The following is a 26,534-nucleotide window of genomic DNA, read 5'->3' as shown; positions in this document are numbered from 1 at the left end:
GTGTATAAGAAAGCAACTGATTTCTGTGCATTGATTTTATATCTTGCCACATTACTGAATTGCTGTATTAGTTCTAGTAATTTGGGAGTGCATTCTTTTGGGTCTTCCACATAAAATATCATGTCATCTGCAAAGAGAGAGTTTGACTCCTTCTTTCCAATTTGAATGACTTTATTTCTTTTTGTTGTCTGATTGCCGATGTTGAAAAGTAGTGGTGAGAGTGGGCATCCCTGTCGTGTTTCTGATCTTAAGGGATAATCTGGCTTTTCCCCATTGAGAATGATATTCACTGTGGGATTTTCATGGATTGATTTTATGAAATTGAGGAATGATCCCTCTCTCCCTGCAGTCTAAAGAGTTTTCATCAGGAATGAATGCTGTATTTTGTCAAATAATGATTCTACATCATTTGAGAGGATCATATGGTTCTGGTCTTTTTTTATTATTATTAATATGTTCTATCACATTGATTGATTCGCAAATGTTGAACCACCCTTGCATTCCAGGAATAAATCCCACCTGGTCATGATGCACACATCCTTTTAATGTACTGTTAGATCCTATTAGCTAGGACATTGTTGAGTATCTTGGCATCCAAATGTTTTAGAAAGATTTTCACCAGATTATAGACAATTGAGAAACACTTGGAGCTGTAGAGACAATACAGGAAGTCAAAACAGTAATTGAGGTCAGTAGTCATGAAGTCAAACAAATTGGTGATGTGGAAAGAAAAAGAAGGAGACAGACATGGAGGGCACCACCAAGGAGAAAAAGTAATTGCTTGGCATCCAGTTGGTTATGGGTAATGGGAGAAAAAAAAACAGCCATCACTATAATATGTTGAGAAGGGATAACTAAAAGAATAGTAATGCCATTAAGAGATATAGAAAAGACAGGAAGAAGAGCTGGGTTGGGGAAAAATAATGAGTTCTATTCTGTACATGTTGAGTTTGAGAAAAAACAATTCGAAAAAACTGACATTCGAAAGAAAGAAAGCTGTGATCACCAAGACAGCATGGTATTGGCACAAAAACAGACATAAAAATCAATGGAATAGAAAAGAGTCTCCAGAAATGAACCCTCAACTCTGTGATTAACTAATCTTTGACAAATCAAGAAAGAATATCCAATGGAAGAAAGAAATCTCTTCAATTGGGAAAATTGGACAGCTATATGCAGAAGAATGAAACTAGACCATTCTCTTAACACCATACACAAAGATAGACTCAAAATGGATGAAAGACCTCTATGTGAGACAGGAATCCATCAAAGTCCTAGAAGAGAACAATGGCAATAACCTTTTTGACATCAGCCACGGCAACTTCTTTCAAGACATGTCTCCAAAGGCAAGAGAACAAAAGCAAAAATTACCTTTTGGGACTTCATCAAGATAAAAAAGCTTCCACACAACAAAGGAAACATTCAACAAAACGAAGAGGCAACCCACGGAATGAGAGAAGATATTTGCAAATGACATTTCAGAGAAAGGGCTGGTATCCAAGATCTATAAAGAACTTATCAAACTCAACACTCAAGAAACAAATAATCAAGTCAATAAATGGTAAGAAGACATGAACAAACACTTCTCCAATGAGGAAATACAAATAGCTAATAGACGCATGAAAAAATGTTCATCATCACTGGCCATCAGGGAAATTCAAATCGAAACCACATTGGAATACCACCTTACACAAGTTAGAATCTCAAAAAATAAGAAGGCAGGAAACAACAAATGTTGGAGAGGATGTGGTGGAAGGAGGACCCTCTTACACAGTTGGTGGGAATGAAAGTTGGTACAGCCACTTTGGAAAACAGTATGGAGATTCCTCAAGATATTAAAAATAAATCTACCCTATGGCCCAAGAATTACTGTAATGGGTATTTACCCCAAAGATACAGATGTAGTGAAAAGAAGGGGCACATGTACCCTAATGTTCATGGTAACACTGTCCACAATTATCAAACTGTGGAAGGAGCTGAGATACCCTTCCACAGATGAATGGATAAAAAAGATGTGGTTCATATATATACAATGAAATATTCCTCAGCCATCAAAAAGGATGAATACCTACCATTTGCATCAACATGGATGGAACTGAGGGGATTATGCTAGGTGAAATAAGTCAAGCAGACAAAGACAATTACTACATGGTTTCACTCATATGCAGAACATAAGGAATAGCACAGAGGACATTAGGGGAAGGAAGGGAAAAGTGAAGGGAGGAATATCAGAGGGGAAGACAAAGCATGATAGACTATGGACTTTGGGAAAAAATCTAAGGATTTCAGAGGGGAGGGAGCTGGGAAGATGGGATAGCCCAGTGACAGGTATTAAGGAGGGCATATGTTGCAATGAACACTGAATGTTAACACACAAATAATAAATCATGGACTGTATGGTGACTAACATAAGATAAAAAAAAAAAAAATTAAGAGGGGTGCCTGGGTGGCTCAGTGAACTAAGCTTCTGCCTTCGGCTCCAGTCATGATCTCAGGGTCCTGGGATTGAGCCCTGTATTGGGCCCTCTGTTCAGTGGGGAGCCTGCTTCCCCCACTCTCTCTGCTACCTGTGATCCTCTCTGTCAAATAAATAAATAAAATCTTTAAAAAAAATCAAGAAAGTTGCAAAAATAGTACAGTGAGTCCCTTGTACCCTTCACCTAGTTTCCATCAATGGTAAGAACATACAACTGTAGTACAACTTCAAAACCAACATATGGACAATGGAAGAAAATTACTAACTAGACCACAGACCTTATTCAGCTTCACCAGGTTTTATATGCATTTGTTTGTGGGTATGTATAGGTCTATGCATGAACTATTTTGAATTCACAGAGAGTTTTCCACTGTGCTTGGTTACTCATGATTTGTCAGATTTTAGTGAGTTAAAAGGTCAGATAACCTGTGCCTAAGTGATATGTCTATGTCTGAGTTCCTTGAGGATAAAAATGGAAGAGCAACAAGAGGAAAATGTGAAAGAGAAAAAGGTTACTTATTTAACCACTGTAACTACAAAGTTTGCCTGTGTTTGAAATATAGAATCTGGAGGCTGTGAAAAAAGAATTAGAAAATCTCAAACGTGCAAGCTAACCTTACATCTAAAGGGGCTGGAGAAAGAAAAGAAAAGAAAGACAAAGCCAGAAGAAGAGAAATAATAAAGATTAGAACAGAAATCAATGAAATAGAAACTGAAAGAACAATATAATCTGATCAATGAAACTAGAAGACACTTCTTTGAAAGAATTAGGAAGATTAATAAACTCCACCTGGACTTGTCAAAAAGAAAAGAGAAAGGACCCAAATTAATAAAATCATGAATGGAAGAGGAGAGATCACAACCAACACTGAAAAAATACAATTATAAGAACATATTGTGAGCAACTATACGACAATAAATAAGGCAATCTGGAAGAAATTGATGCATTCCTAAAAACATATAAACTATCAAAACTGAAAGAGGAAGAAATAGAAAACTTGAACATACCCATAAACAGCAAAGAAATTCCATCAGTAATCAACCACCCCCCAACCAAAAAAAGGAATATGGGCCAGATGGTCTCACAGTGGAATTCTACCAAATATTTAAAGACATTTAATACCTGTTCTTCTGAAGCCATTTCAAAAAATAGAAATGGAAGGAAAATTTCCAAACTAATTCTATGAGGGCAGCATTACCTTGATCTCAAAACCAAAGACCCCACTGAAAAAGGAGAATTATAGACCAATATCCCTGATGAACATGTATACTAAAATTCTCACCAGAAGAATACACACCAACAGTACATTAAAAGGATTATTCACCATGATCAAGTGGGATTTATTCTTGGGCTGCAAGGGAGTTTCAACATCCACAAATCAATCAAAGTGATAAATCACTTTAATAAAAGAAAGGACAAGAACCATATGATCCTCTCAATCAATGCAGAAAAAGCATTTGACAAAAGACAGCATCCTTTCTTGATTAAAACTCTCCACAGTATAGGGATAGAGGAAACATACCTCAATATCATAGACTCCATATATGAAAAGGCCACAGTGAATATCATTCACGACAGGGAAAAATAGTGCTTTTCCCCTATGGTCAGGACCATGAAAGTTTGTCCATTATCACCACTGTTGTTCAACATAGTACTAGAAGTCCTTGCATCAGCAATCAGACAACAAAATGAATGAAAAAGCACCCGTGTCAGCAAAAAACAAGTCAAACTGTCACTCTTCACAGATTAATGATAATGATGTGGAAAACCCAAGAGACTCCATCCCAAAATTGCTGGAACTTATGTAGAAGTACGGCAATGTGGCAGAATATAAAATCAATGCACCAAAATATGTTGCATTTATATACACTAACAGTGAGACAGAAGAAAGAGAAATTAAGGAGTCTATCCCATTTATAGTAACACCAAAACAATAAAATACCTAGGAACAAACCTAACCAAAGAGTTAAAGTATCTGTACTCTGAAAACTATAGAACACTCATGGAAGAAATTAAGGAAGACACAAAGAGATAGAAAAACATCTCATGCTCATGGATTAGAAGAAAAAAAATCATGTCTATGCTACCCAGAGCAATCTACACATTCAGTACAATCCCTATTAAAATACCACTGACATTTTTTATAGAGCTGGAATAAATACTCCTAAAATTTGTATGGAACCAGAAAAGACCCCAAATAGCCAAAGAAATGTTGAAAATGAAAACCAAAGATGGTGGTATCACCTTTCCTGACTTCAAGCTATATTACAAAGCTGTAATCATCAAGACAGTATGGTACTGGCACAGAAATAGATGCATAGATCAATGCAACAGAATAGATAGCCCAGAAACAGACCCTCAACTCTATGGTCAACTATTCTCTGGCAAAACAGGAAAGAATATCCAGTGAAAAAAGTCTCTTCAACAAACGCTGTTGGGAAAATTGGGCAACTAACTACCTGCAGAAGAATGGAACTCAACCATTCTCTTACACCATACACAAAGACAAACTCAAAATGGATGAAGGACCTCAATGTGAGAAAGAAATCCACCAAAATCCAAGAGAAGAACAGAGACAACAACCCCTTTGACCTTGCCCGCAGCAACTTTTTCCTAAATACATCTCCAAAAGCAAGAGAAACAAAAACAAAAATGAACTATTGAGACCTCACCAAGATAAATCTTACGCACAGCAAAAGAAACAGTCAGCAAAATTAAAAGGGAACCTATAGAATGGGAAGATGCAAATATCTTATCACATATAAGGCTATTATCCAAAATCTTTCTAGAACTCATCAAATTCAACATCCAACAAACAAGCAAACAAACAAACAAAAATCCAGCCAAGAAATATGCAGAAGACATGAACAGACATTTCTCCAAAGAAAACTGACAAGTGGCCAACAGATAGATGACAAAATGCTCTACATCACTCAGCATCAGAGAAATATAAATCAAAACCATAATAAGATACCACCTCACACCAGTCAGAATATTCTCACTTATGTTTTAGGGTTTAGGAATATGACAAACTTCTACTTCTATACATATTTGCCTGATACTTGAGAGAAATTGGATTCTTGGGCAGGGGGGTGCAGGGCTCTAGTTCAGGATGAAGCTTAGAAGTATCCTTATATAAAAGATGTGAGGTACCATGCCATTCTCTGCCTTTGCTGCCTGCCAGTGTTATGTAACCCACAAGCAACCCCTTTCAGGAGCTCATGTCTGACGCCCAATGCCCATAACTGTTCTTCAGGAACATACTCTGTGCCTTTTTTGTTCTCAGCTGAAGACTATGTCTATTTAATCTTTAGGTACTTTGGAAAAATTAAATACCTATATAGTGTCTATTTTTTTATAAGGATTACATGAAATAAGCCAGTTAAATTCCTAACATATTGACCCATAGTGTACTTAATATTTTTTCCTCCTGGGACACCTTGGTGGCTCAGTGGGCTAAACATCCAACCTTTATCTCTGCTCAGGTCTTGATCTCGTGATCATGACTTTAAGCACCCTGCATTGGGCTCCATGGTGGATGTGGAAACTACTTTTAAAAAAATTGTTTTCTTCTTTACCGCCTCCCCACCCACATTTTCCTTCACTTTAATAAGACAAAATCAAACAAACAAACAAAAATAACTTTGGATCTTATATGAAGATACTTTAAAACTTAATGCTTCATTATTGTCCAGCTACCTTTCACACTGTCAGTCTTTGTTCCCGTCTGTCTTTTTTCCAGTTTTACATAACAATCCCCAGACTGGCTAATGTGGAAAAGTAGTCCAAGCCTTAGTCTCATTCTGCTTGTGTCTTCAGAAGAATTTAACTTCTAGAAAACATTTATACAATTTCAAAGAGTAGTATAATGAATATCTATACACAACCATATGAAAGTAAACTGTAGGCATACTCTCTTACTTCTCAAAATTTCAGAGCATATCTCCTAAGGACAAGAACATTCTGCAAAATAACCCTGGTATCACATCAGAAAATTTAATAATGATACAGTAATATTATATAATATATACTCAGTATTGATATTTCCCCATTTGTTCCCAAAATGTCCTATATAGGTTGTTTTTTCATGAAAGCTCTATCAAGAACTATGTATTACCTTTGGTTAAGTCTTTTTCCACTCCTTTAATCTAAAAAGATCTTCCCACCTCTTTTTGTCTTTTAGGACATTGACACTTTTGAGGAGTCCAGAACAGCTGTTTTGTAGAAATTCCCACAATCTAGATTTGTCTCTTTTGTAGTTGTCGTTGTTTGTTTTTCTCCATACAATTAAATTCAGGTTAAACATTTTGGAAGGAGTCATGTGCAGGCCAGTAGTTCTCAAACACTCTGGTCTTATGACCCCTTTCCTATACATGCTTAAAAATTATTGAAAGCCCAAAGAATTTTTGTTTACGTGGATTATATCTCTCTGCATTTATCATATTGTAAATTTAAAATGGTAAGCTTTGGAAACTTTTTATTAAGTCATTTAAAAAATAGCAAAATCATTTGATGTTAATTTTCCAGACCAAAAACTTTAGTGAAAAGTGTGACATTGTTTTACATTTTTACAAGTCATTTTAATGTCTACTTTAATGGAATGCAGCTGTGTTTCATATCTGTGCCTACAGTCAGCCTGTTGCAATATGTTGTTTTGGTTGAAGCATATGAAGAAAATGTGGCATCACACAGATATGTGGTTGAAAAATAGAGGAGTATTTTAACTGTCTTTTCAGTCTTGACAAGTCAACATTTTCTTAGGGATTGCAAAAGGATGATTTTCTATTTCTTTTATTTCTTCTGATTTTATCAGCTGTAAGTCTTTTTTATAGTTCTTTCTCTCTTCCAAAAGGTGATTTAGTAATCTTAAAATACTGGAAGGCCTAGTAGATGTTTATTTCCCCTTGATTATCAATTTTCAAAGTAATGAGTTTGTACCTTAGCATCATCCTGTCATTTCCAGTGAGTATTTTTTTTTCTTTCTCTTCTTCTTTCCTTTCTTCCATATCATTATGTACTAATGGTTGCTTATGTAGTCAGTATGTTTTAATCACTTGAAATAAATTTTTTGATGTTTAAATTGTCTTTGGTCAGTGTGGCTTTGACACTGTTTCATTAACCCTCAGTAACATCAAAATAATTCACAACAAAGTATCACAGATTCAACTTGTACATTTTCTGCCACAGTCCTAGATCAACCATTCCTCCAAAGAGCTCTGGTTCCTTTCAGATGAAAATGATATTAGACAAAGCAATCTGGATCCCAGTGTTTATTGCTGCTGTGGTTGCATTTGCTTCTAGGCATTTTAAGTGGACCAACCTGAAAAACACATCTTTTTTAAGAAATGGGACAATCATGATTTACACCAGAGTTTCTCAACATTGGCACTGCTGACATTTGGGCCCATTAATTCTTTGTTTGGGGGATTTTCCTGTGCACTGTAGGAAGTTTAATAGCATCCCTGGCCTCAGTAGCATCTACTACTCAGTTGTATGAACCAAAATTGTCCTCAGATAATTCCAGAGCTCGTGTAGGGGAAGACAAAAATGTCTTGTTGAGAAGCACTGGTTTACAATTTTATTTATAACAACATTAAAATAATTGTTATGGTTTTTATCTATATGCTTATGTATTTGTATGTATGTTTTCACACACACATTTTCACAGTGCCAACAAAGCATGACCTCTATCAACAGCAGCTCTATGGGCTGCTTGTTCTATGGGCTTCTTGTTCCATCTTCTCTATGAAACTTTGGTCCATTTCCATAATCATTAATTTTAAAAAAAGTCTCACTTCAGTGATCAAAATGTACAGGCCGGCATGATAGTCAAAATTTCAAACTCTCACCTGATTTAGCATTTGTCCTTTGCTAGAGCTCAGTACTGCTGGGGGCCTGAAGCTACAGAGAACCAACAAGATCACCTTCTTCTATGTTTACCATGCTCACATTTCTAAGATTCCTTAACAGCTGATTTTGACCTTTTCTATGTAGAGGCATAGGAAAGAGAAGGGTTAAAAGGAGAGGCACAGTTGTACTTGGCAGGCACATATATGACTGTCACTGGAGTTTTCTGTGTTTGGTAGATGATTATAGCTGGCCATTTCTCCAGCAAGATACTTGGTGAAATTCTTGGGCTATTTCACTGGAAAGCTCCAACTGTAATCCCATAATGTAGGTAATACCTCTCTTCTCTCTGGAAACATGTTACCTCTCCTCTCTTCTTACTTCTGTTCTGTTTCTGGACTTCAAATGGTTGGTCCTACATAAACTCCTCTCCCTCTGTTGGATCAGAGTATCCTCTAATCTGTTCTCTCAGGTGTAACTATTTTTAATAAGAAATTAAAAAGCTTTTTATTGGCATAAATAATTTTAGGAAAGTATTCAAAGAGAGGTATAAAGCTTAATGAATTATCATTGAATAAATGAAACTAGGATATCATCATCCAGGTCAAATGATTTGCAAATTATTAGCTTTCCAGAAGTCTTCTTGCACCCCTTCCAGTCACTCCCTATAGGTAACTACCATCTAACTTTTAACATTATAGATGGTTTTAACTGTCTGGGGATTTTAATGCAATCATATAATATTTTATTTGTCTATTATTTTACATATTATATTTATGGATCCATCCATATTTTTGCGTAGGCTATTTATTCTTATTGCTGTATAGTAATGCATTGAAAAAATGAAAAAAATTGTTTATGTATTATTCTTCAGATGATCATTGGAGTTTTCAGTTTGGGATTATTATACACAGTGCTTCTATACATACTGTGGTACATCTCTCTCTCTCTCTCTTTTTTTTTTTTTTTTTGCACATATGTATACCTGTCCTTACAGTTCAGTTTTGCATTTGGCTCTCCCTAAGAGTTTTACTGGTCCTAGGCAACTATTTGTTTCTTGGCACAGGTTCATACATCACGTGGTAGAGAAAATCACTCTTTCAAAGGCCAAGATATTTGTATATTTTGTTTTTAGTCATGGGTGGCTCTTCTCCCCACCCAAAATTTGAGGGCAGATTCCTGGCTTCATCAGCATAGTTTGGGTAGTGTTCTCTAACCCATTTTCCATGGAAAAACAGCCTTTTGAGATTCTCCATTTTATGTAGGTTTCAGTTACTACACTCTTCTCCCAGTGGGGCTGTGGCCACAAATCCCAGACCCTTGTGAGTGTCAAACCCTAGTTCTTGGCTTCTAGGTCCTATATCTGATCTGAAACTTTTTATGACCACAGTCCATTCCAGTTTACCCACTCTTTTTTCTTTCTTAATTTCTGGCTTATTAAGATTGCCCCCCCTCCTTTTCTGTTCTAGATTGTAATTAAACAACATACTTTTGTTTTTCTTCAACATTTGTGTTTGTGGTGGAAGCAGTGCCTCCATAAGTATGGGCTCAGTTGCCTCAAGGCCTTACTTCATGAATCATACCATACCAACTTTCTTGTCTTTGTTCTTTATCTGTTAAACATACATATTCATTTATCTCACTATTTTACTACATGTTCCCTCACTTTATTACATGTTTTCCCCTCCTTTTTAAAGAAAGGCATAAAAATGTTGTGACCACTTATGCTTATGATGCCACATAAATAATATAGAATTCTTATTTTAAAGGTAAATCTCTTTGTAGCTAATAAAGACTTCATTTCAAACAAAATGGAATTTTTGTCATGTATCTAAAATTTTATAAGTCATTAGGCACATAAAATGACCTACTCACATTTTAATAGTGCTTTTTTTCACAGAATATGATTCTCTTAATAATAGTAGAAACTGAAGTTATATTAATATATTAAATGCAGAGAGCAGTTGGAAATAATATATAAGCATAGCCAGCCATTCAGTAATCCCTTTTTTCAGATCATTAAAATTGGAGGGGGAGAAGAACTATGAGAGACTGTGGACTCAGAAGCAAACTGAGGGTTTTTGAGGGGGCAGGTTGGGAAAGCCTGGTGGTGGGTATTAAGGAGGATGTGCATTGCATGGAGCACTGAGTGTGGTGCATAAACAATGAATCTTGGAACACTGAAAAATAAAATAAAAATTAAAAAATATAAATATTTCAGAAATAATAAGGACTTCTGTCTTTGCAAAGGTAGATGTTAAGAATAAGCTTGCTGGGGCACCTGCGTGGCTCAGTCATTAAGCATTTGCTTTTGACTCAGGTCATGATCCCAGGACCCTGGGTTTGACCCCATATCAGGCTCCTTGCTCAATGGGAGTCCTGTTTCTCCCTCTCTCATTCCCCCTTCTTTTGTTCCCTCTCTTGCTCTCTCTCTTTCTGTGTCAAATAAATAAATTAAAAAATAAATAAAAATAAGCTTGTTATAAATGAACAAAGGAAAAAAGAGACAGACTCTTAAATATAAGGAAAAAACTAGTGGTTACCAGAGGGAAGGTGGGTTGGGGGGATGGGTGAAAATGGATAAAGGGGATTAAGAGTACACTTACCATGATGAGCACTGAGTGACATATTGAAACATTGAACTACTATATTGTATGTTTGAAACTCATATAACACTATATGAATTATACTGGAATTTAAAAATTATAATGAACAATAAAAGTATAAAAAATAAGCTTGTTAAAGATACTAACTCATGATCTATTAATGTAAAAAGGCAAGAATTTTCTTGAAATAACAGGCATTCTGTATACAAACATTGAAAGGTGCTAAAAATCTGGAGCAACAGATTTTTTTAAAAGTTAGTATATATGATAATAAGTAAAAGATTACTATAGAGTTTATATTTTTGAGTACAACCATAGTTATGGCTTTAAGTGAAAAAATAAATATAATTAAGTACACATATATTCAACAAATATTTATTGGACTCTTAATTTACATAAGAGTTACAAAAGACCTAGTTTTTAACTTCACAAAACCTAAGGAAGTCAAGCAGTATTTACAATACATACATATTGAATATTTAGTTGTTTACACAGAGGAAATGTCTAGGTCTTTCTGGAGTCAGTTAAGACCAGATTTGAAAGATAACCAAGAGTTTGCCAAGCAGATAAATTTAGAAAAAGGAGGAGAGTCATAAAGACATGAGAGATTTGGGAGAAATATAAGGATGTTGGTACAGCTAGAACATAAAATGAAAGAGAATATGTAATTTAAAAGAAAAGATGTAATAGTAATCACCCCTTGCTTTTCCTACCCTAATCTATAAACAATATTTTCCAAGGGGAAAGAGGAAAATGTAGTGCTCTATTACAGACCTTTGGCAATATTGCATCAGGTTTCAAAAAGGGCAGATGACATATCCTTTCCCCTGCTTGATTAAGCAAATGTTTAAGGTACTTCTGTGTTCCTTTACCATAAACTTTGGCCAGAAGAGTATATCTGATTTTATTGTTGACTACTATAAAATATTAAAGGAAATTTAACAATCTTCTAAAATCACTTTTCATACTTAAGAAGTATAAGCTAGAGGCGCCTGGGAGGCTCAATGGGTTAAAGCCTCTGCTTTCAGCTCAGGTCATGATTCCAGGATCCTGGGATGGAGCCCCATATCAGGCTCTCTGCTCAGCAGGGAGCCTGCTTCCTCCTCTCTTTCTGCCTGCCTACTTGTGATCTCTGTCTGTCAAATAAATAAATAAAATCTTTAAAAAAAAAAAGAAGTATAAGCTAAAGATGTTAAAAACTCAGTCTGTGTTACAAGACTTTATTCAAAAATAAAGCATGCAAAAAAGTAAATTTTCCAGTTAATTAAGGTTTATGTGTTTAAGCTGAGATTTTTTTTTGTTCAACCCAAATAAATTAGATTGTCCATCTTTATTAAATGGAACATATTTGTGGTTTAATATCATCATGGTTAAATATTAAATTCATTTTCCAGACCTTTTGAAAATCTGTTATTTCTCCTGCACATATGATCCCAGGATCACACATTTGTCCACATTTCTTCTTGTCCTCTCCTTCATTCAATACTTCTCATTGTTTTAATTTTTTCTCTCTTTATCATTATTTTTATCTATTGTATTTTCTAATTTGCAGCCAAAATTAACTGCAGTAAAGTCAATACAATCAGTAATTTTTTTTTCATGTGTTACTCACAATCATTAGACCCTTTAAAAGTAAGATAGCTCCAGGATATTCCAATAGCATTAAGTGTATAGATTTTATAATGGCCTATCTTAGAAATGCCTTTAATTCTTTAGTCTGTATCTATGTTCTTGATGCTTTAGATGTCAGAAAGAAAAAGTTTTACTACAGTTTGACTATCTTATAGAACTAATACTTACCAACAACATGTAACTAATCTTGAAATGATGGAAAGATTTAAGGGCAATCTGATGCTGACACCATTAAGAAGATGCACAGAAATACTGTGTAAACCCTCAGATTGATTTATAAGGTGCGTTCATCTCATTAAGGCTTATGAAGACACAGGTAAAGTATTAAATAGATTTGGAGCATCACCAATATTCATGTATGCCAAGCAAAAGCCTGGCTGAGACAGTAATCCACTCACTGATGTGCACTTTTTAAAGTTGTCAGTGCATAAAATTTCCAATGGTATTTAGATATCATAGATAACTTTTGTGTGTGTGTGTGTTTTGTTTGTTTGTTTGTTTTTTAGGGCAGCATAACTATTTATGTGCTGGAAGAAATGACTGCATTGTTGATAAAATCCGCAGAAAAAACTGCCCAGCATGTCGCCTTAGAAAATGCTGTCAGGCTGGCATGGTCCTTGGAGGTAATGCTTATATTTTCATCATTAATATGTAGAGTATTTATACTCTAAAACCATGGATCAGAAAATTCTAGTTTTCTTATATATCTTTGTTCTTGGTTTACTTTTTCTGTCATGATTATTGGTGTCTGAATTAAGTAACCATTACTATCCCATTAACTATAGATTTTCATTATTTTGAGATCTGTTATGAGAAGTAGTAAGCCTTCATTTACCAATGTTGCTTATAAGTAGATGTTATGAGAAGTTCACCAGTTTCTTAGTAAGTTACATGAGTTGGATCTAGCCTCTGACATTGATTATCTGTGTGGCTCTGATAAGTCACCAACCCATTCTGGGCATCAGTATCCTTATCCATAAAATGGGAGCACTGAAGTTCTTTCCAGCTCAAAAACTGATTCTGTGAATTGATTAAGTACATTGATCTCCATCCCTCCTTCTCCCCAATAATCTCTCCCATCCTACATCCCTACCTCATTCTCTTTAAGTAACTATTTATTGAGCCCTTACTACTTACCGGGTACTATACTAAGTTCTGGGAGTGTATATACATACATACATATATACATGCATAAACACACATATAAATACATAAATAAAACCTACCATCTGCCCAAGAAGAAACCTACCATCTGCTTACATTCTGGGGAAAGAAGCAATAAATACTTATGTGAAATTATGATAAGGGCTATCAAAAATATGATATAGGGTAAGTTAATAGGAAGTATCAGGGAAAGGAATCACTCCTGAATCCTTTATTTTCATTTCATTTAGCCATTTCTTTTTTCCCCTTCTTTTTTTTTTTTTAAGATTTTATGTATTCATTTGAGAGAGAGAGAGCACAAGCAAAGGGAGAGGCAGAGGAAGAGGGAGAAGCACTCTCCCCACTGAGCTGGGACCCCAATGTGGGGCTCCTTCCCAGTTCCTGGAGATCATGATCTGAGCCAAAGGCAGACATTTAACCATCTGAGCCATCCAAGCCCCTTTTTCCCCTTATAAATATATTTACTTTTTGTTCTATCCTCCCTAAGTTTTTATTTTCAAGTATTCTTTTTTATTCCCTTTCTTCAAATTTTTATTTTAATCCCAGTTAGTTAACATACAGTGTAATATTAGTTTCAGGTATAGAATTTAGTGATTCATCACTTACATTCAATACACAATGTTGATCACAAGTGCCTTCCTTATCCCCCCCATCCATTTCACCCATCCCCCTTACCAACTCCCCTTTAATAAGCTTCAGTTTCTTGGTTTGCATGTATCTCTCCTTTTTTCACCCCTATGTTCATTTGCTTTGTTTCTTAAATTCTACGTGTGATTGAAATCATATGGTGTTTCTCTTTCTCTGATTGGCTTATTTTGCTTAGCATAATATACTTTACCTCCATCCACATTGTTGCAAATGGCCAAGAGTTCATTAGATATTATGACTGAGTAAAATTCCATTATATTTACATATCATGTCTTTATCCACTCATCAGTTGATGGACATTTGGGCTTTTTCCATACTTTGGGTATTGTTCATAATGCTGCTATAAACATTTTGGTGCAGGCACTAGGGTGGCTCAGTCAGTTAAGCATCTACCTTTGGCTCAGGTCATGATCCCGGGATCCTGGCAACAAGTCCCTTGTTGGGCTCCCTGCTCAGCACGGAGTCTGCTTCTCCCTCTCCCTCTGCCCCTCCTCCCTTCTCATTCTCTCCCTCCCTCTCTCTCTCAAATAGATAAATAAATAAAAATCTTTTAAAAATCAATAAATAAATATCAGGGTACATGTATCCCTTCAAATTAAAATGTAATCATATGATGTTTCTCTTTCTTTGATTCTATCCTTTGCATAAATACCTACTGGTGCAAATACTGGATCCTAGGGTCATTCTATTTTTAAGTTTTTGAGGAACCTGCATACTGTTTTTCAGACTACACATCAGTTTGCATTCCCACCAACAGTGTAAGAAGGTTTCCCTTTCTCTACATACTCGCCAACACCTGTTGTTTCTTGTGTTGTTCATTTTAGCCATTCTGACAGGCATGAGATGGTATCTCATTATAGTTTTGATTTTTATTTCCCTGATGTTGAGTAGTGTTGAGTATTTTTTCACGTGTCTGTTAGCCATCTGTATGTTTTCTTTAGAAAATTATCTATTGATATCTTCTGCCCATTTCTTAACTGGATTATTTGGTTTTTAGGCATTGAGTTGAATAAGTTCTTTACAGATTTTGGATACTAACCCTTTATCTGTCATTTGCAAATATCTTCTCCATTCCATAATTTGCCTTTTAATTTTGTTCATTGTTTCCTTCAGTATGCAGAAGGTTTTTATTTCAATGTAGTCCCAAGAGTTTATTTTTGTTTTTGTTTCCCTTGCCTCAGGAGACATATCTAGTAAGAATTTGCTATGGCTGATGTCAAAGAGGTTACATGTTCTCCTCGGGATTATGATGGTTTCCTGTCTCACATTTAGGTCTTTCATCCATTTTGAATTTATTTTTGTGTATGGTGTAAGTGGTCCAGTTTTGTTCTTTTTCATGATGTTTTCCAGCCAGGATTTTGATGGTTTCCTGTCTCACTTTTAAGTCTTTTATCCATTTTGGATATGTGTGTGTGTGTGTGTGTGTGTGTGTGTGTGGTGTAAGAAAGGGTACAGTTTCATTCTTCTGCATGTTGCGTCCAGTTTTTCCAACACCATTTGTTGAAGAGCAAGCCTTTTTTTTTCCATTGAATATTCTTTCCATTTTATCAAAGATTAATTGAACGTATAGTTGTGGGTTAATTTCTGGGTTTTCTTTTCTGTTCCACTGATCTATGTATCTCTTTTTTTGCCAGTACCATACTGTCTTAATCACTACAGCTTTGTAATATAACTTGAAGTCCGGAATTGTGATGTTTCCATCACTTAACTATTTCTTCGGCAATATATCTGATAGCATGCATACAATGTAATAGTTATTTTTTAAAAAAACACATTAGTATGAACTTATAAGATTTTTGTAGTTTTTTTCTTTTATATGTATTTTTTTTAAGATTTTATTTCTTTATTTGACAGAAAGAACTAGAGAGCCTAAGCAGGTGGGGGACCATAGGAGAGGGAGAAGCAGGCTCCCCACTGAGCAGGGAGCCCAATGTGTGGCTCAGTATCAGGACCCTGCGATCATGACCTGAGCTGAAGGCAAATGCTTAACCATCTGAATCACATAGGTGCCCCTCATGTATGTGTGTGTGTGTGTGTGTGTGTGTGTGTGAGTGCGTGTGTGTGTGTGTGCATAATTTCTATAGAAATATACTTGACATATAAGTAACCTTAGTTTCAGGTATAAAACTTAGTGTTTTGACTGCTCCATATATTATGCTAGGCTCATCATGAGTGTAACAACAATCTGTCATAGAATTCTATTGATTTATAGATTCATTGATTTAAATTCCCTATGCTGTAGCTTTCATCCCTGTGACTTACTCATTTCATGGATAGATAATGTGTGCTTCTCACTCCCTTTCACCTATTTGGTGATCATCCCAGTACCTTCCACTCTGGTAACCATGTTTGGTTTCTGTATTTATGGGTCTATTTATGCTTTTTTATTTGTTTAGACTTTACATATAAGTGAAATCATATGGTATTTGACTTGCTCTGACATATTTCACTTAACATACTGCCCTCAAAGTCCATCTATGTTGTTGCCAATGGCAAAATCACATTCTTTTTTTGATTGAGTCCAGTACATATATATACCACATCTTCTTTATCCATTCATCTATTGGTGGACATTTGGGTTGCTTCATATTTTGGTTATCATTTATAATGCTGAAATAGACATAGGGGTGCATATATCTTTTCAAATTAGTGTTTTTGTTTTCTTTGAGGTCCAGTAGTGGAATTACCGAATCATATGGTATTTCCATTTTTAATTTTTTGAGGAACATCTGTACTGTTTTCCATAGTGGCTGCACCAATTTTGATTCCCATAAACAGGGCCCAAGTCTTCTTTTTTTCTCCAAATCCTTGTGAACCCTTGTTATATATTGTCTTTATGGTTCTATTATTCAGACAGGTATAGGGTGATATCTCATTGTGGTTTTGGTTTGCATTCCCCTAATGATAAGTGATGTTGAATATCTTTCATGTGTTTGTTGACCATCTGTATGTTTTCTTTGGAAAAATGTCTATTCTGGTCCTCTGCCCATTTTTAATCAGTTGGTTTTTTTTGTTGTTATTGTTGAATCATGTAAGATCTTTATACATTTTAGATATTAAGACCTTATTAGATATATCATTTGAAAATATTTTCTTGCATTATGTAGGCTGCCTTTTTGGTTTGTTGATGGTTCCTTCATTGTCCAAAAGCTTTTTATTTTGATATAGTCCAGTAGTTTAATTTTGCTTTTATTTCCCTTGTCTGAGGAGACCTAACTAGAAAAATGTTGCTAAGGTTGATGTTCAAGAGATTACTATCTGTGTTTTCATCTGAGAGGTTAATGGTTTTCAGTTTCACATTTAGGCCTTTAATCCATTTTGAGGGTTTTTTTGGTGGATGGTGTAAGAAAGTGGTTGAATTTCATTCTTTTGTACATATCTATCCAGTTTTCACAGCACTATTGAAGAGACTTTTTCCTGTTACATATTGTTACCTACTTTGTCATAGATTAATTTACCCTATAAGATTGGCTTACTTCTGGGTCTCTATCATGTTACATTGAGCTGTGTGTCTGTTTTTGTGCCGGTACCATACTGTTTTGATTACCACAACTTTGTAGTATATCTTGAAATCCACAACTGTGATACCTCCAGCTTTGTTCTTCTTTCTCAAGACTGCTTTTGCTCTTCAAGTTCTTTTGTAGTTTCATACAAATTTTAGAATTATCTGTTCTAGTTCTATGGCAAATGCTATTGGTATTAGCAAATACGAATTGTACTGAATCTGTAGATTGCTTTGGATAGCATGGACATTTCAATGGTACTAATTCTTCCAATCCAAGTTCATAGTATATGTTTCCATTTGTGTCCTCTTCAATTTCTTTCATTAATGTCTTATAGTTTTTATAGTACAGGTCTTTCACCTCATTGATTAGGTTTGTTTCTAGATATTTTATTCTTTTTTGGTACAATTGTAAATGGTATTATTTTCTTATTTCTCCTTCTGATACATTGTAATTTGTATATAGAAACACAACAGATTTCTTTATATTAATTTTGTATTCTGAAACTTTACTCAATTTTCAGAAAAGCCAATTATTTAGTGGGAACAGCAATGAAACTTCAAAGTTACTCTGTGCCAGTTAGTATCTGGAGTTTGACTGTTTTGTAGGCAGTGGGATCAGTGACTTTTCTAACAAACTATTCATGAAATAAGATCCAGGTTTCTAAATGCAGCACATGGAGCCTTTCCTTACCTAATAAGTAGTCTCTCTTTTTCTAAGTCCTTCTTTCATCAGTCCTTTGGGAAGCTACACTGTAGTCAGAGGCTCTCACCTGTCTTTGCATGTATTTTGCTTTTGTCTGTATCATTCTCCCTTTAGTCTTCATGAACCCTTACTTGTCTTCCATATGAAGTGTGACTTTCTTGTGAAATTTTCCCATCTCTTCAGTCACTGTAAGGAAAGAGATTTTGTAGGAATACGGTTATCATAATTTTTCATATCTGGAAAGGTTGAAAGCCCTTGAATGAGCTTGGATTGTAGTGTGTCCTCATTTTACTTACTTCAGCATTTCTACTCTTATAATGAAAGATGGAGCAAATTGACCAAAGCAGAAGTGATTGAATACACAACCATCAAGAAATGGGATTATTCAAAGGGGAGACTTCTCTCCCTCTGTAGACAGAGAAACTGGTGTTCATTTGGAAGAGAAACTTTGGTTCTAGTTAACAACACAGATGCTCAGTGAGAAATAGAATAAAAGAAGAGAGCTTTATAGAATACTTAGAACTGGGAAGAAAGAGGAAGATACCAGTCCAGAGACATAGACTAATTTAGCAGCAAAAAAGGGTGGGCAACAAGACCATGTTGGTGCAAAGCTGTTATAATTGACTTCATTTTCTTTATATTTCTTCAGCTTAAGGGAAGAATTGCTTCTGTTATAGGACAGAACTCAATTCAGAGGTAAATAGCCCTAACCTCAGAGAGTATAGTAAGAAATAGGCAGAAATGTGAGTAGATAGTTATCATTGTCCAGGTATAATATCCTCAATTTTGTTGTGTTTCCAAGGTTTATTATTGATATCATGTGCCTCAGTTCTCCCAGAATTTTATGGATTTTTCTCCTTTTGCATAATTTACTTCAATCAGTGTACTACTTTCTATGGCCAGTGACTATAAAAGTCATCATCCAAACTAGAATACCGCTGAGGATGAAATGGAGCACTATCAATAACTAAACTAGGATGATGTGGCTCAGGCAGTTAAGTCTCTGCCTTTATTTTCAAATCATGATCCCAGGGTCCTAGAATTGAGTTCTGCATCAGGCTCCCTGCTCAACAGGGAGCCTTCTTCTCCCTCTGCCCCTCACCCTGCTTGTGCTTTCTCGCTCTTTCTATCAAATAAATAAATAAATAAAAACTTTTTAAAAAATAACTAAACTGGAATAACAGGTATAAACTGAAACTGTCTCAGACTAACTAAGCTGTAGGGAAAGTCCCCCATTTTTCCCACTTAAAAGATGCAAATGTGTTCTGGTCAAAATTAATACATAAACTTCTGGAGATATAGATAAAATAGTCAAATGTTTACTTATATGTTGCATTAATTTAGTTAAACACAAGAATTTAAGTCACATGCAAAAATCTACTGAATTAGAAGTATTGTATGTCTAGTCTAACATTTCATCAATAATTTTATTCAAACTAATTTCACAAAACTTTGCCAGCAGGATCTTTGGTTCTCAGTACAGCCAATCTGTAAGTCAGCTAATCATTTGCCAGAATTCATCATCATTTTATCTAAAATATTTGATATGTAGTACTTTTTGAATCAATGGGTAGTACTGTAACTGGAAATATATCCCAAGCCAAATATAGTCATCTACATAATATAACTATTTTAATATTTGTCCCAGAAGAATTTTTTTAATGATTCCCCATAACAACTTGCTGTATTATTTAATTATAAAATATATTAAGCCTGAAAAATTCATTAAAATAAATAAGTACCTATGTACCTATCACTCAGTTTTTAATATCAGATCATTTTTTATATTTTCTTCATTTCTGTTGTAAGAAATAATTGAAGCTTTTGATATGTTCTTCCCTAAACTCAGACTAATTCCTCAACAAATTTCTTTGCCTCTTTTAAAAAAATATCAGGTGTTCTCTACAAACCTTCCAAACTACCACTGTTTGAAGTTATTTCAGTTTAATTTGTCTTTGGCAGCATATTGTCATTCAAAATAATTTAGAGTTTCATAATGTTACATTGCTCATAGGACTAATATATAATGCAGTATTTTTGTTTCTGAGGGATAATTCTCAGATTTAAAAAAAAAAAAAAAAGGAAAAAGCCTTCCTGTATTTCAGGCATATATGAAAGAGTGATTGAATTCTAGTATTATATGTGGTCACGTCACACATTTAGAAATACAAAATGCATTATTTATTTGATAAACAGATTTTCACAAAGGTTTATTTGTTGGATGAAACTGGCAATGATCTGCCTGAGAGAATTGGTAGCAAAAGTCTATAGAGTCAATAATCCAATTCTTACAAATCATGAAGGTACTCTTTTTTAACTAGATTCTAATTACTAATTCTGTATTAAATTTCTGGAGTAAGGGGAAACATACTTGTGGTCTACCGAGAATGTGAGAACATCCTTTGGATGATAATCAAGGTTGCTCCTGGCTGGATTCTTCCTTAATTAGAAGCGTTTCACTTAAGTAATAATTCACTACTGGACATGGAAATGCAAGCTTCACCTCCCTCCCTCCCTTCCTTCCTTCTTTCTTTCCTTCCTTGTTTATCACTCCTTCTTGAGATTTCTCATTTCTGATATAGACATTTAAATAACAAAAGATGAAACAAAGAGAGAACATTGAAACATTTTTAAAGACTTAATAAAGTATATGGTAGAAGTTAAAGTTTTAGGATGTCATGACATAGTTATTGCAGGTTGTTCTTAACAGCTTCAGCAACTATATTCTGTTATGCCCGAGTTTTCGCCTCTGAGAGACCACCAAAGAGCCAAGCACCAATGCAATAACACGAGGGTTTATTTGACAAGCTTAAGCTTGGGCCCAAGTATACCCGGTGCAGCGGAGTAGGGACTTGGACCCCGAACCAAATTACAGTCAGAGTTTTTAAAGGCAGAGTAGGGGTGGACTCGGCGGTGGGTGAGGACAAAGGGGATGATGTTAGTCTCTAAGGAATTTTGGAAGCAACGTCTCCAGGACCTTGAGGAGCTAGCTATTGTTGGGAAAAAGATTATTTATTACTAGTAATAAAAAATCTTCTCATGAGACCCTTTAGATGTATATCAGTGGATCATATGCTTGGGAATGGTTGCTGATACTATCTTGGAGGTTTAGAGATAAAGTTTAACATTTCTCCTATCAAGTGTCCTTGTTAGTGAGATTTGGGTTTAGAAGAAAATTAACTTTATTTTCATTTCCTTCTGCTTCAGACTCCTTCAGTTTTATGGTGGGGAGGGCGACATTAGGGCTTGGGAACTGAGTTATTTGCCTCTGGAAATTGGGCCATCGTTAAATCTCTAGGACATTTGTAAACCAAGGGAGACTCCTGTCTTGCAGGATTGTGATCTCTGCAAGTTAACTATTTGTTTTTCTTAGGGCAGCCAGTGGTGGCTGAGGAATGTCTCACATAATTTACTGAGGGGAGGGGAGCAGGTGGAGAAGGGGTGCAAGGTGCCAACTTTTGCTTTGCCAAGATGTCAGGGCTTATGTCAGGGCTAGACTCGAGGTGGGTACAGCCTTGTTTTTCTTGGCCCCTACATGTTCTGATTATAAGAATTGTGTTTGAGTTATTGGGTCTCTTAGTTGCATATAATTCGTATTTTTAAATTAATCACTTCCTTGCCTTCACCAGGTCACAGTGAACTCTTGCATTTTGTTCATTGCCGTACAGCACCGAGTAGGAAAGATAGTTACACACTGAAGGATGGTAATATATCTTCTAATTTAGAAATTCTGCTTCTAACTTCTTTCCTTTGGAAAACATGTTTGTGTTATGATTCACAAAAAATTCTAAAATGAATAGAGCTCTGTATTTTGCATTTGTGGTAAAAATGCTAACTTATTATAAAGGTAATTAGTTCTTAAAAAATAAATAGCTTTCTGTGTAAAAGAATGATTAAATGCATAGTTAATGTTAGCTGACTTTTTCAGGCTGGAATTTTTTACAAGGTTATTTATTTAGTTAGTTAGTTAGAGAGGCTTTTCTTCAGATTTTAAAAAGTTATGTTAGAAAGCTAGTTTATCCCCTACCTCCTCCTACCCTTAGATTTACACCCCTGTCTCTTGGCAAAGAGAGTAATTTTCTGGGCTACAAACTATGGGTTGTGTAGTAAAGGTGTGTTCCTTTTTTTTTTCTCCTACACTTGAAGACAATAAGCCTCAATTATTTTTTTTTTTCTGAAGAATACCAAAATTCCTGAGCAGTACCTTTTGTGGAGGTACAGAAACTTAGTCTATGCCTTTGATTACTATAAAAACTGAAACCATCTGCTCTCTCTTTGGTTCAGGAATTGCTTTGGGTGACAGCTGCCACCTATGCCTTTAGACCTCTCATGGTCTTCCTCTTATGAGCATTTCCTTTTCTACTCAAACCCTGGTCTTTGAATCAACAACCACCATCCCAAGACAGAACCTCACACTCTTTCCTCAGTTCACTGAGTTGAAACCTCTAGCCAATTAATGTCTTCTGTTTACTCCCCAATTGTTCACCCTAAATGCCATTTCACACATGGTAGATAAGGATATTCCTTAGAGCATTCATTCTCATTTCTTTGGTTTTGTTTGTTTGCCTGGGGTTGTTTTTTTTGTGGTGTTTGTTTGTTTGTTTTTTGTTTTGGGGGACTGCTTTTATGGATGCCAGCTAGAACTATTCAGTAGTATCTGATACTGTCTCCTATTTCCACATTCAGTAAAAAGTCAGGATTGAGGAATACAAAGGTTCTTCCCCATTTGTAGTCTGACTTTAGTTGGATGATTTAAAACAATTCTAGTAGAGCTTTTTTCCCTAATTAGTTAATTTAAATTCATATGCCTAATTTAATTTCATATTTTCTATTATATAGCATTTGTATTTGTTTTTCAGCAAAAACACAGATATATTGTTTTCATCTGTGAAGTAGAGGTGGAACCTGAAAAAGGAAAAGCGAGATAAGTCAGTGCTAAAAGGGGTTGTTAGAGATAGTCTCAGTGTACTGATTCCAGCAACATCATCTTTTTGCTAACCCAAAGTAAAAACATATATCTAGACATGATTTCTTATAGCTACTATTAGGATAATTGCCTATAAATCCACAAAAACTACAGCAAAGCTTATTATGGTCCTCATAATATCAAAGGATTTGATTCGCACCATTCCCTGTCTGCTGATCTTTACCACCTATTTTCTCATCCAATTCCCAAAAAGCTTTCTGGCTGTCATAAAACTTACATTTTAATATCCAGTATAATACTCTTCCCTTGCCTCCATGCAGTAAAGCCCAGCATTATCACATGAACACCTGGTGTCATCCACTCAATATAATATTTTTTTGCCCCAAATAAAAGCAAATAACAGAGAGGCCATGACAAAGTAAACAGCATTCATTTCAGAACATGATCCAGAATTAGTGATCATTATTACTTTATTCACTCCGAAAGATCTACCTATAGTTTATCTATTGTTTTCCCCCCAACTCAGTCTTTCATTCAATTAATAAACTGAATTTTATTTTATTTTTTGAAATAAAATGTTTATAAGTTCTTTCTGTGGGAAATTGTTAATGATAAACTTATTTGCTTCCATTTAAAATATCATTATTTAATCTTCATTTTTGGATGATGATTTTGGTAATTTAAAAATTTTAGGTTGACTTCTTTTCCTCTACATCTTAAAGATGTTCATCTATTATCTTCTGGCATGTATCATTTTTTCTACAAATTCTCCAATTGATTTAACAGCTTCTTTGAGGCAATATTTTCTCTATATTTATATAAAACATTTTTATACTTAGTTCTCCAAGTTCACTCAATTATAAACTAGTTTCATTTGTTCTACTTGTAAATCATGATTTCTAAATCTGATAATTTATGTCTTTCATAAACACCAGGAGTATTCTTCCCAGTATTCTTCAAATATTACCTCCTTCCACATTGCCTTTTTCTAACTCTGGAATACTTACTAGACATATATTAGTTAGCGCATTCTGTTTTTTCATCCATTCTGTCTTCTACATATTTTATCTTATTTAATATTTTCCATATTGTTATATACCTATGCTATATTCTGTGTCATTTAGTCAGTTATGTCTTCAAGTTTACCATCTTTTCATTTTAGTACTTTTTTTTAGACATTATACTTGTTTTTTTATAAATCTGTCTTATTTTTACTAGTGTTTCCCTTTTTTGTGTTTCCATTCTTTTTTTCATATAACTTCAATAATTTTAAACACAGTTGTTGCAAATATTCGTAGTCAGTAATTCCAAAGTCCCATAACTCCAGATCTAATTATGCCACTGTATCACAATGGTTTAAAAAAATGCCACTATTCTTCATAGAATTTCCCCATGATTGTAGTATAAATGCTCCTTTATAGCAAATTTCAGGCTACTAATGTTTTAAAAACCAACTGTCAGTATTCCTGAATACTTAGTAAGTATTCATAGGCTGTTGTGAGCCAATTCCAGCACCCTGTTTATTATCTCTGCTACTTCTCATTCATTGTGCCTTTTGTAATTTTGGATTATAAACTCATGTTTGGCACAGCTTAATATTTTTTTAAAATCCTATGTGGCCTTAATTAAGGGAGTTTCTCTCCAGAGAATTTTTATTTATTCTTCCAAGCACTTTAAGGATTTAATCAATGAAGGAACACTTTTCATATTCACTTTTTTGCCTCCAGGATTCCCATGCCATGCAGATAGAATAATTTCAAACTGCCAATCTGGGTGAAGGAGGCCTTTGGTTAAGAATTCAAAGGAGAGGTTTTTGTTTGTTTGTTTGTTTGTTTAAGAATTCAGAGGAGAGTTTTTTTTTTTTCCATACTGAGCTAGGAGATGAAACAGACGTTCTTTCTTCTCATGTCCCTTTGTCAGTGGATAGAGATAGTCTTCATATTGGACACCTTGATACTTTGCTGACATTTTGAGAAGTTTATCTATGCACTTAAAAGTATCTATGCATTAAAAGAAGTTTATCTCCGCAAAGTTATACTTCATTCATCATATTAGGTGTTCTGGAGACTAATAAGCTACCTAATTTTCTACATTGCCAATAAGAGAAATTTACATACAATTTTATGCTAAATTCAATCCAATATATTAAACCTGTTTTAAATATTATCAGTAGTTTAGAAAGAAAATTTTAAAACACTTCTGTAGGAGATGGTATAGCATTGTAATAAGAGTAAGAATGTAGAGTCAGAACAAATAGGGTTTTATTTAAATTTTGCCACTAAGCCCAGCAATTACACTACTAGTTATTTATTCAAAAGATATAAAGGTAGTGATTCAAAGGGGCACATGAACCCCAATGTTTATGTCCACATTTTCCAAAGCATGGTAAAAGCCCAAATGTTGTCCATCAACAGATGAATGAATAAAGAGGTGTGTATGTCTATGAAGGACTATTACTCAGCCATCAAAAAGAATGAAATCTTGCCATTTGCAACAATGTGACTGGAACTAGAGATTATTATGCTATGCAAAATAAGTCATTCAGAGAAAGACAAATACCATATGATTTCACTCATATGTAGAATTTAAGAAACAAAACAGATGAACATAGGGGAAGGGAAGAAAAATTAAAACAAGACAAAAAGAGAAAAGCAAACCATAAGAAACTCAACTAAAGGAAATGACTTGAGGGTTGCTGGAGGGGAGGTAGGTGGAAGGATGGGGTAACTGGGTGATGGGGATCAAGCAGAGCACTTTATGTAATGAGCACTGGGTGTTATGTGCAACTGATGAATCACTAAATTCTGCCTCTGAAAATAATAATATACTGTATGTTAACTAACTTGAATTTAAACTTAAAAAATAATACATAAATTTCCCCACTAATAGCTGTAGGACCTCAGGAACACACTGAAACTTTTACACATCTTTATTTTCTTTTCCATTAAGACCACATAATGAAAGTTATGAGGGCAAATGAAATGATAGCTCTAAAGAATATCCTTTAGATATCCAGGCACACAGG

At 34.8% G+C, this 26,534-nt stretch overlaps 1 protein-coding gene across 1 annotated transcript in view; it reads left to right on the top strand.

Moving 5' to 3' along the window:
* PGR (progesterone receptor) overlaps nucleotides 1-26,534 on the top strand; it is a 102,593-nt gene that overhangs the window by 35,619 nt on the left and 40,440 nt on the right. Inside the window, exon 3 of the mRNA XM_004780870.3 lies at nucleotides 13,069-13,185. Within this exon, the coding sequence (XP_004780927.2) occupies nucleotides 13,069-13,185 (117 nt within the window). The remainder of the gene's footprint in view (nucleotides 1-13,068; nucleotides 13,186-26,534) is intronic.

This window comes from Mustela putorius, unplaced genomic scaffold (genome assembly GCF_011764305.1).
Source record: "Mustela putorius furo isolate JIRA1106 unplaced genomic scaffold, ASM1176430v1.1 tig00000460_pilon_pilon_pilon, whole genome shotgun sequence".
In the NCBI taxonomy this organism is placed as follows: Eukaryota; Metazoa; Chordata; class Mammalia; order Carnivora; family Mustelidae; genus Mustela; species Mustela putorius.
This window is presented reverse-complemented; position numbering and strand designations above follow the sequence as displayed.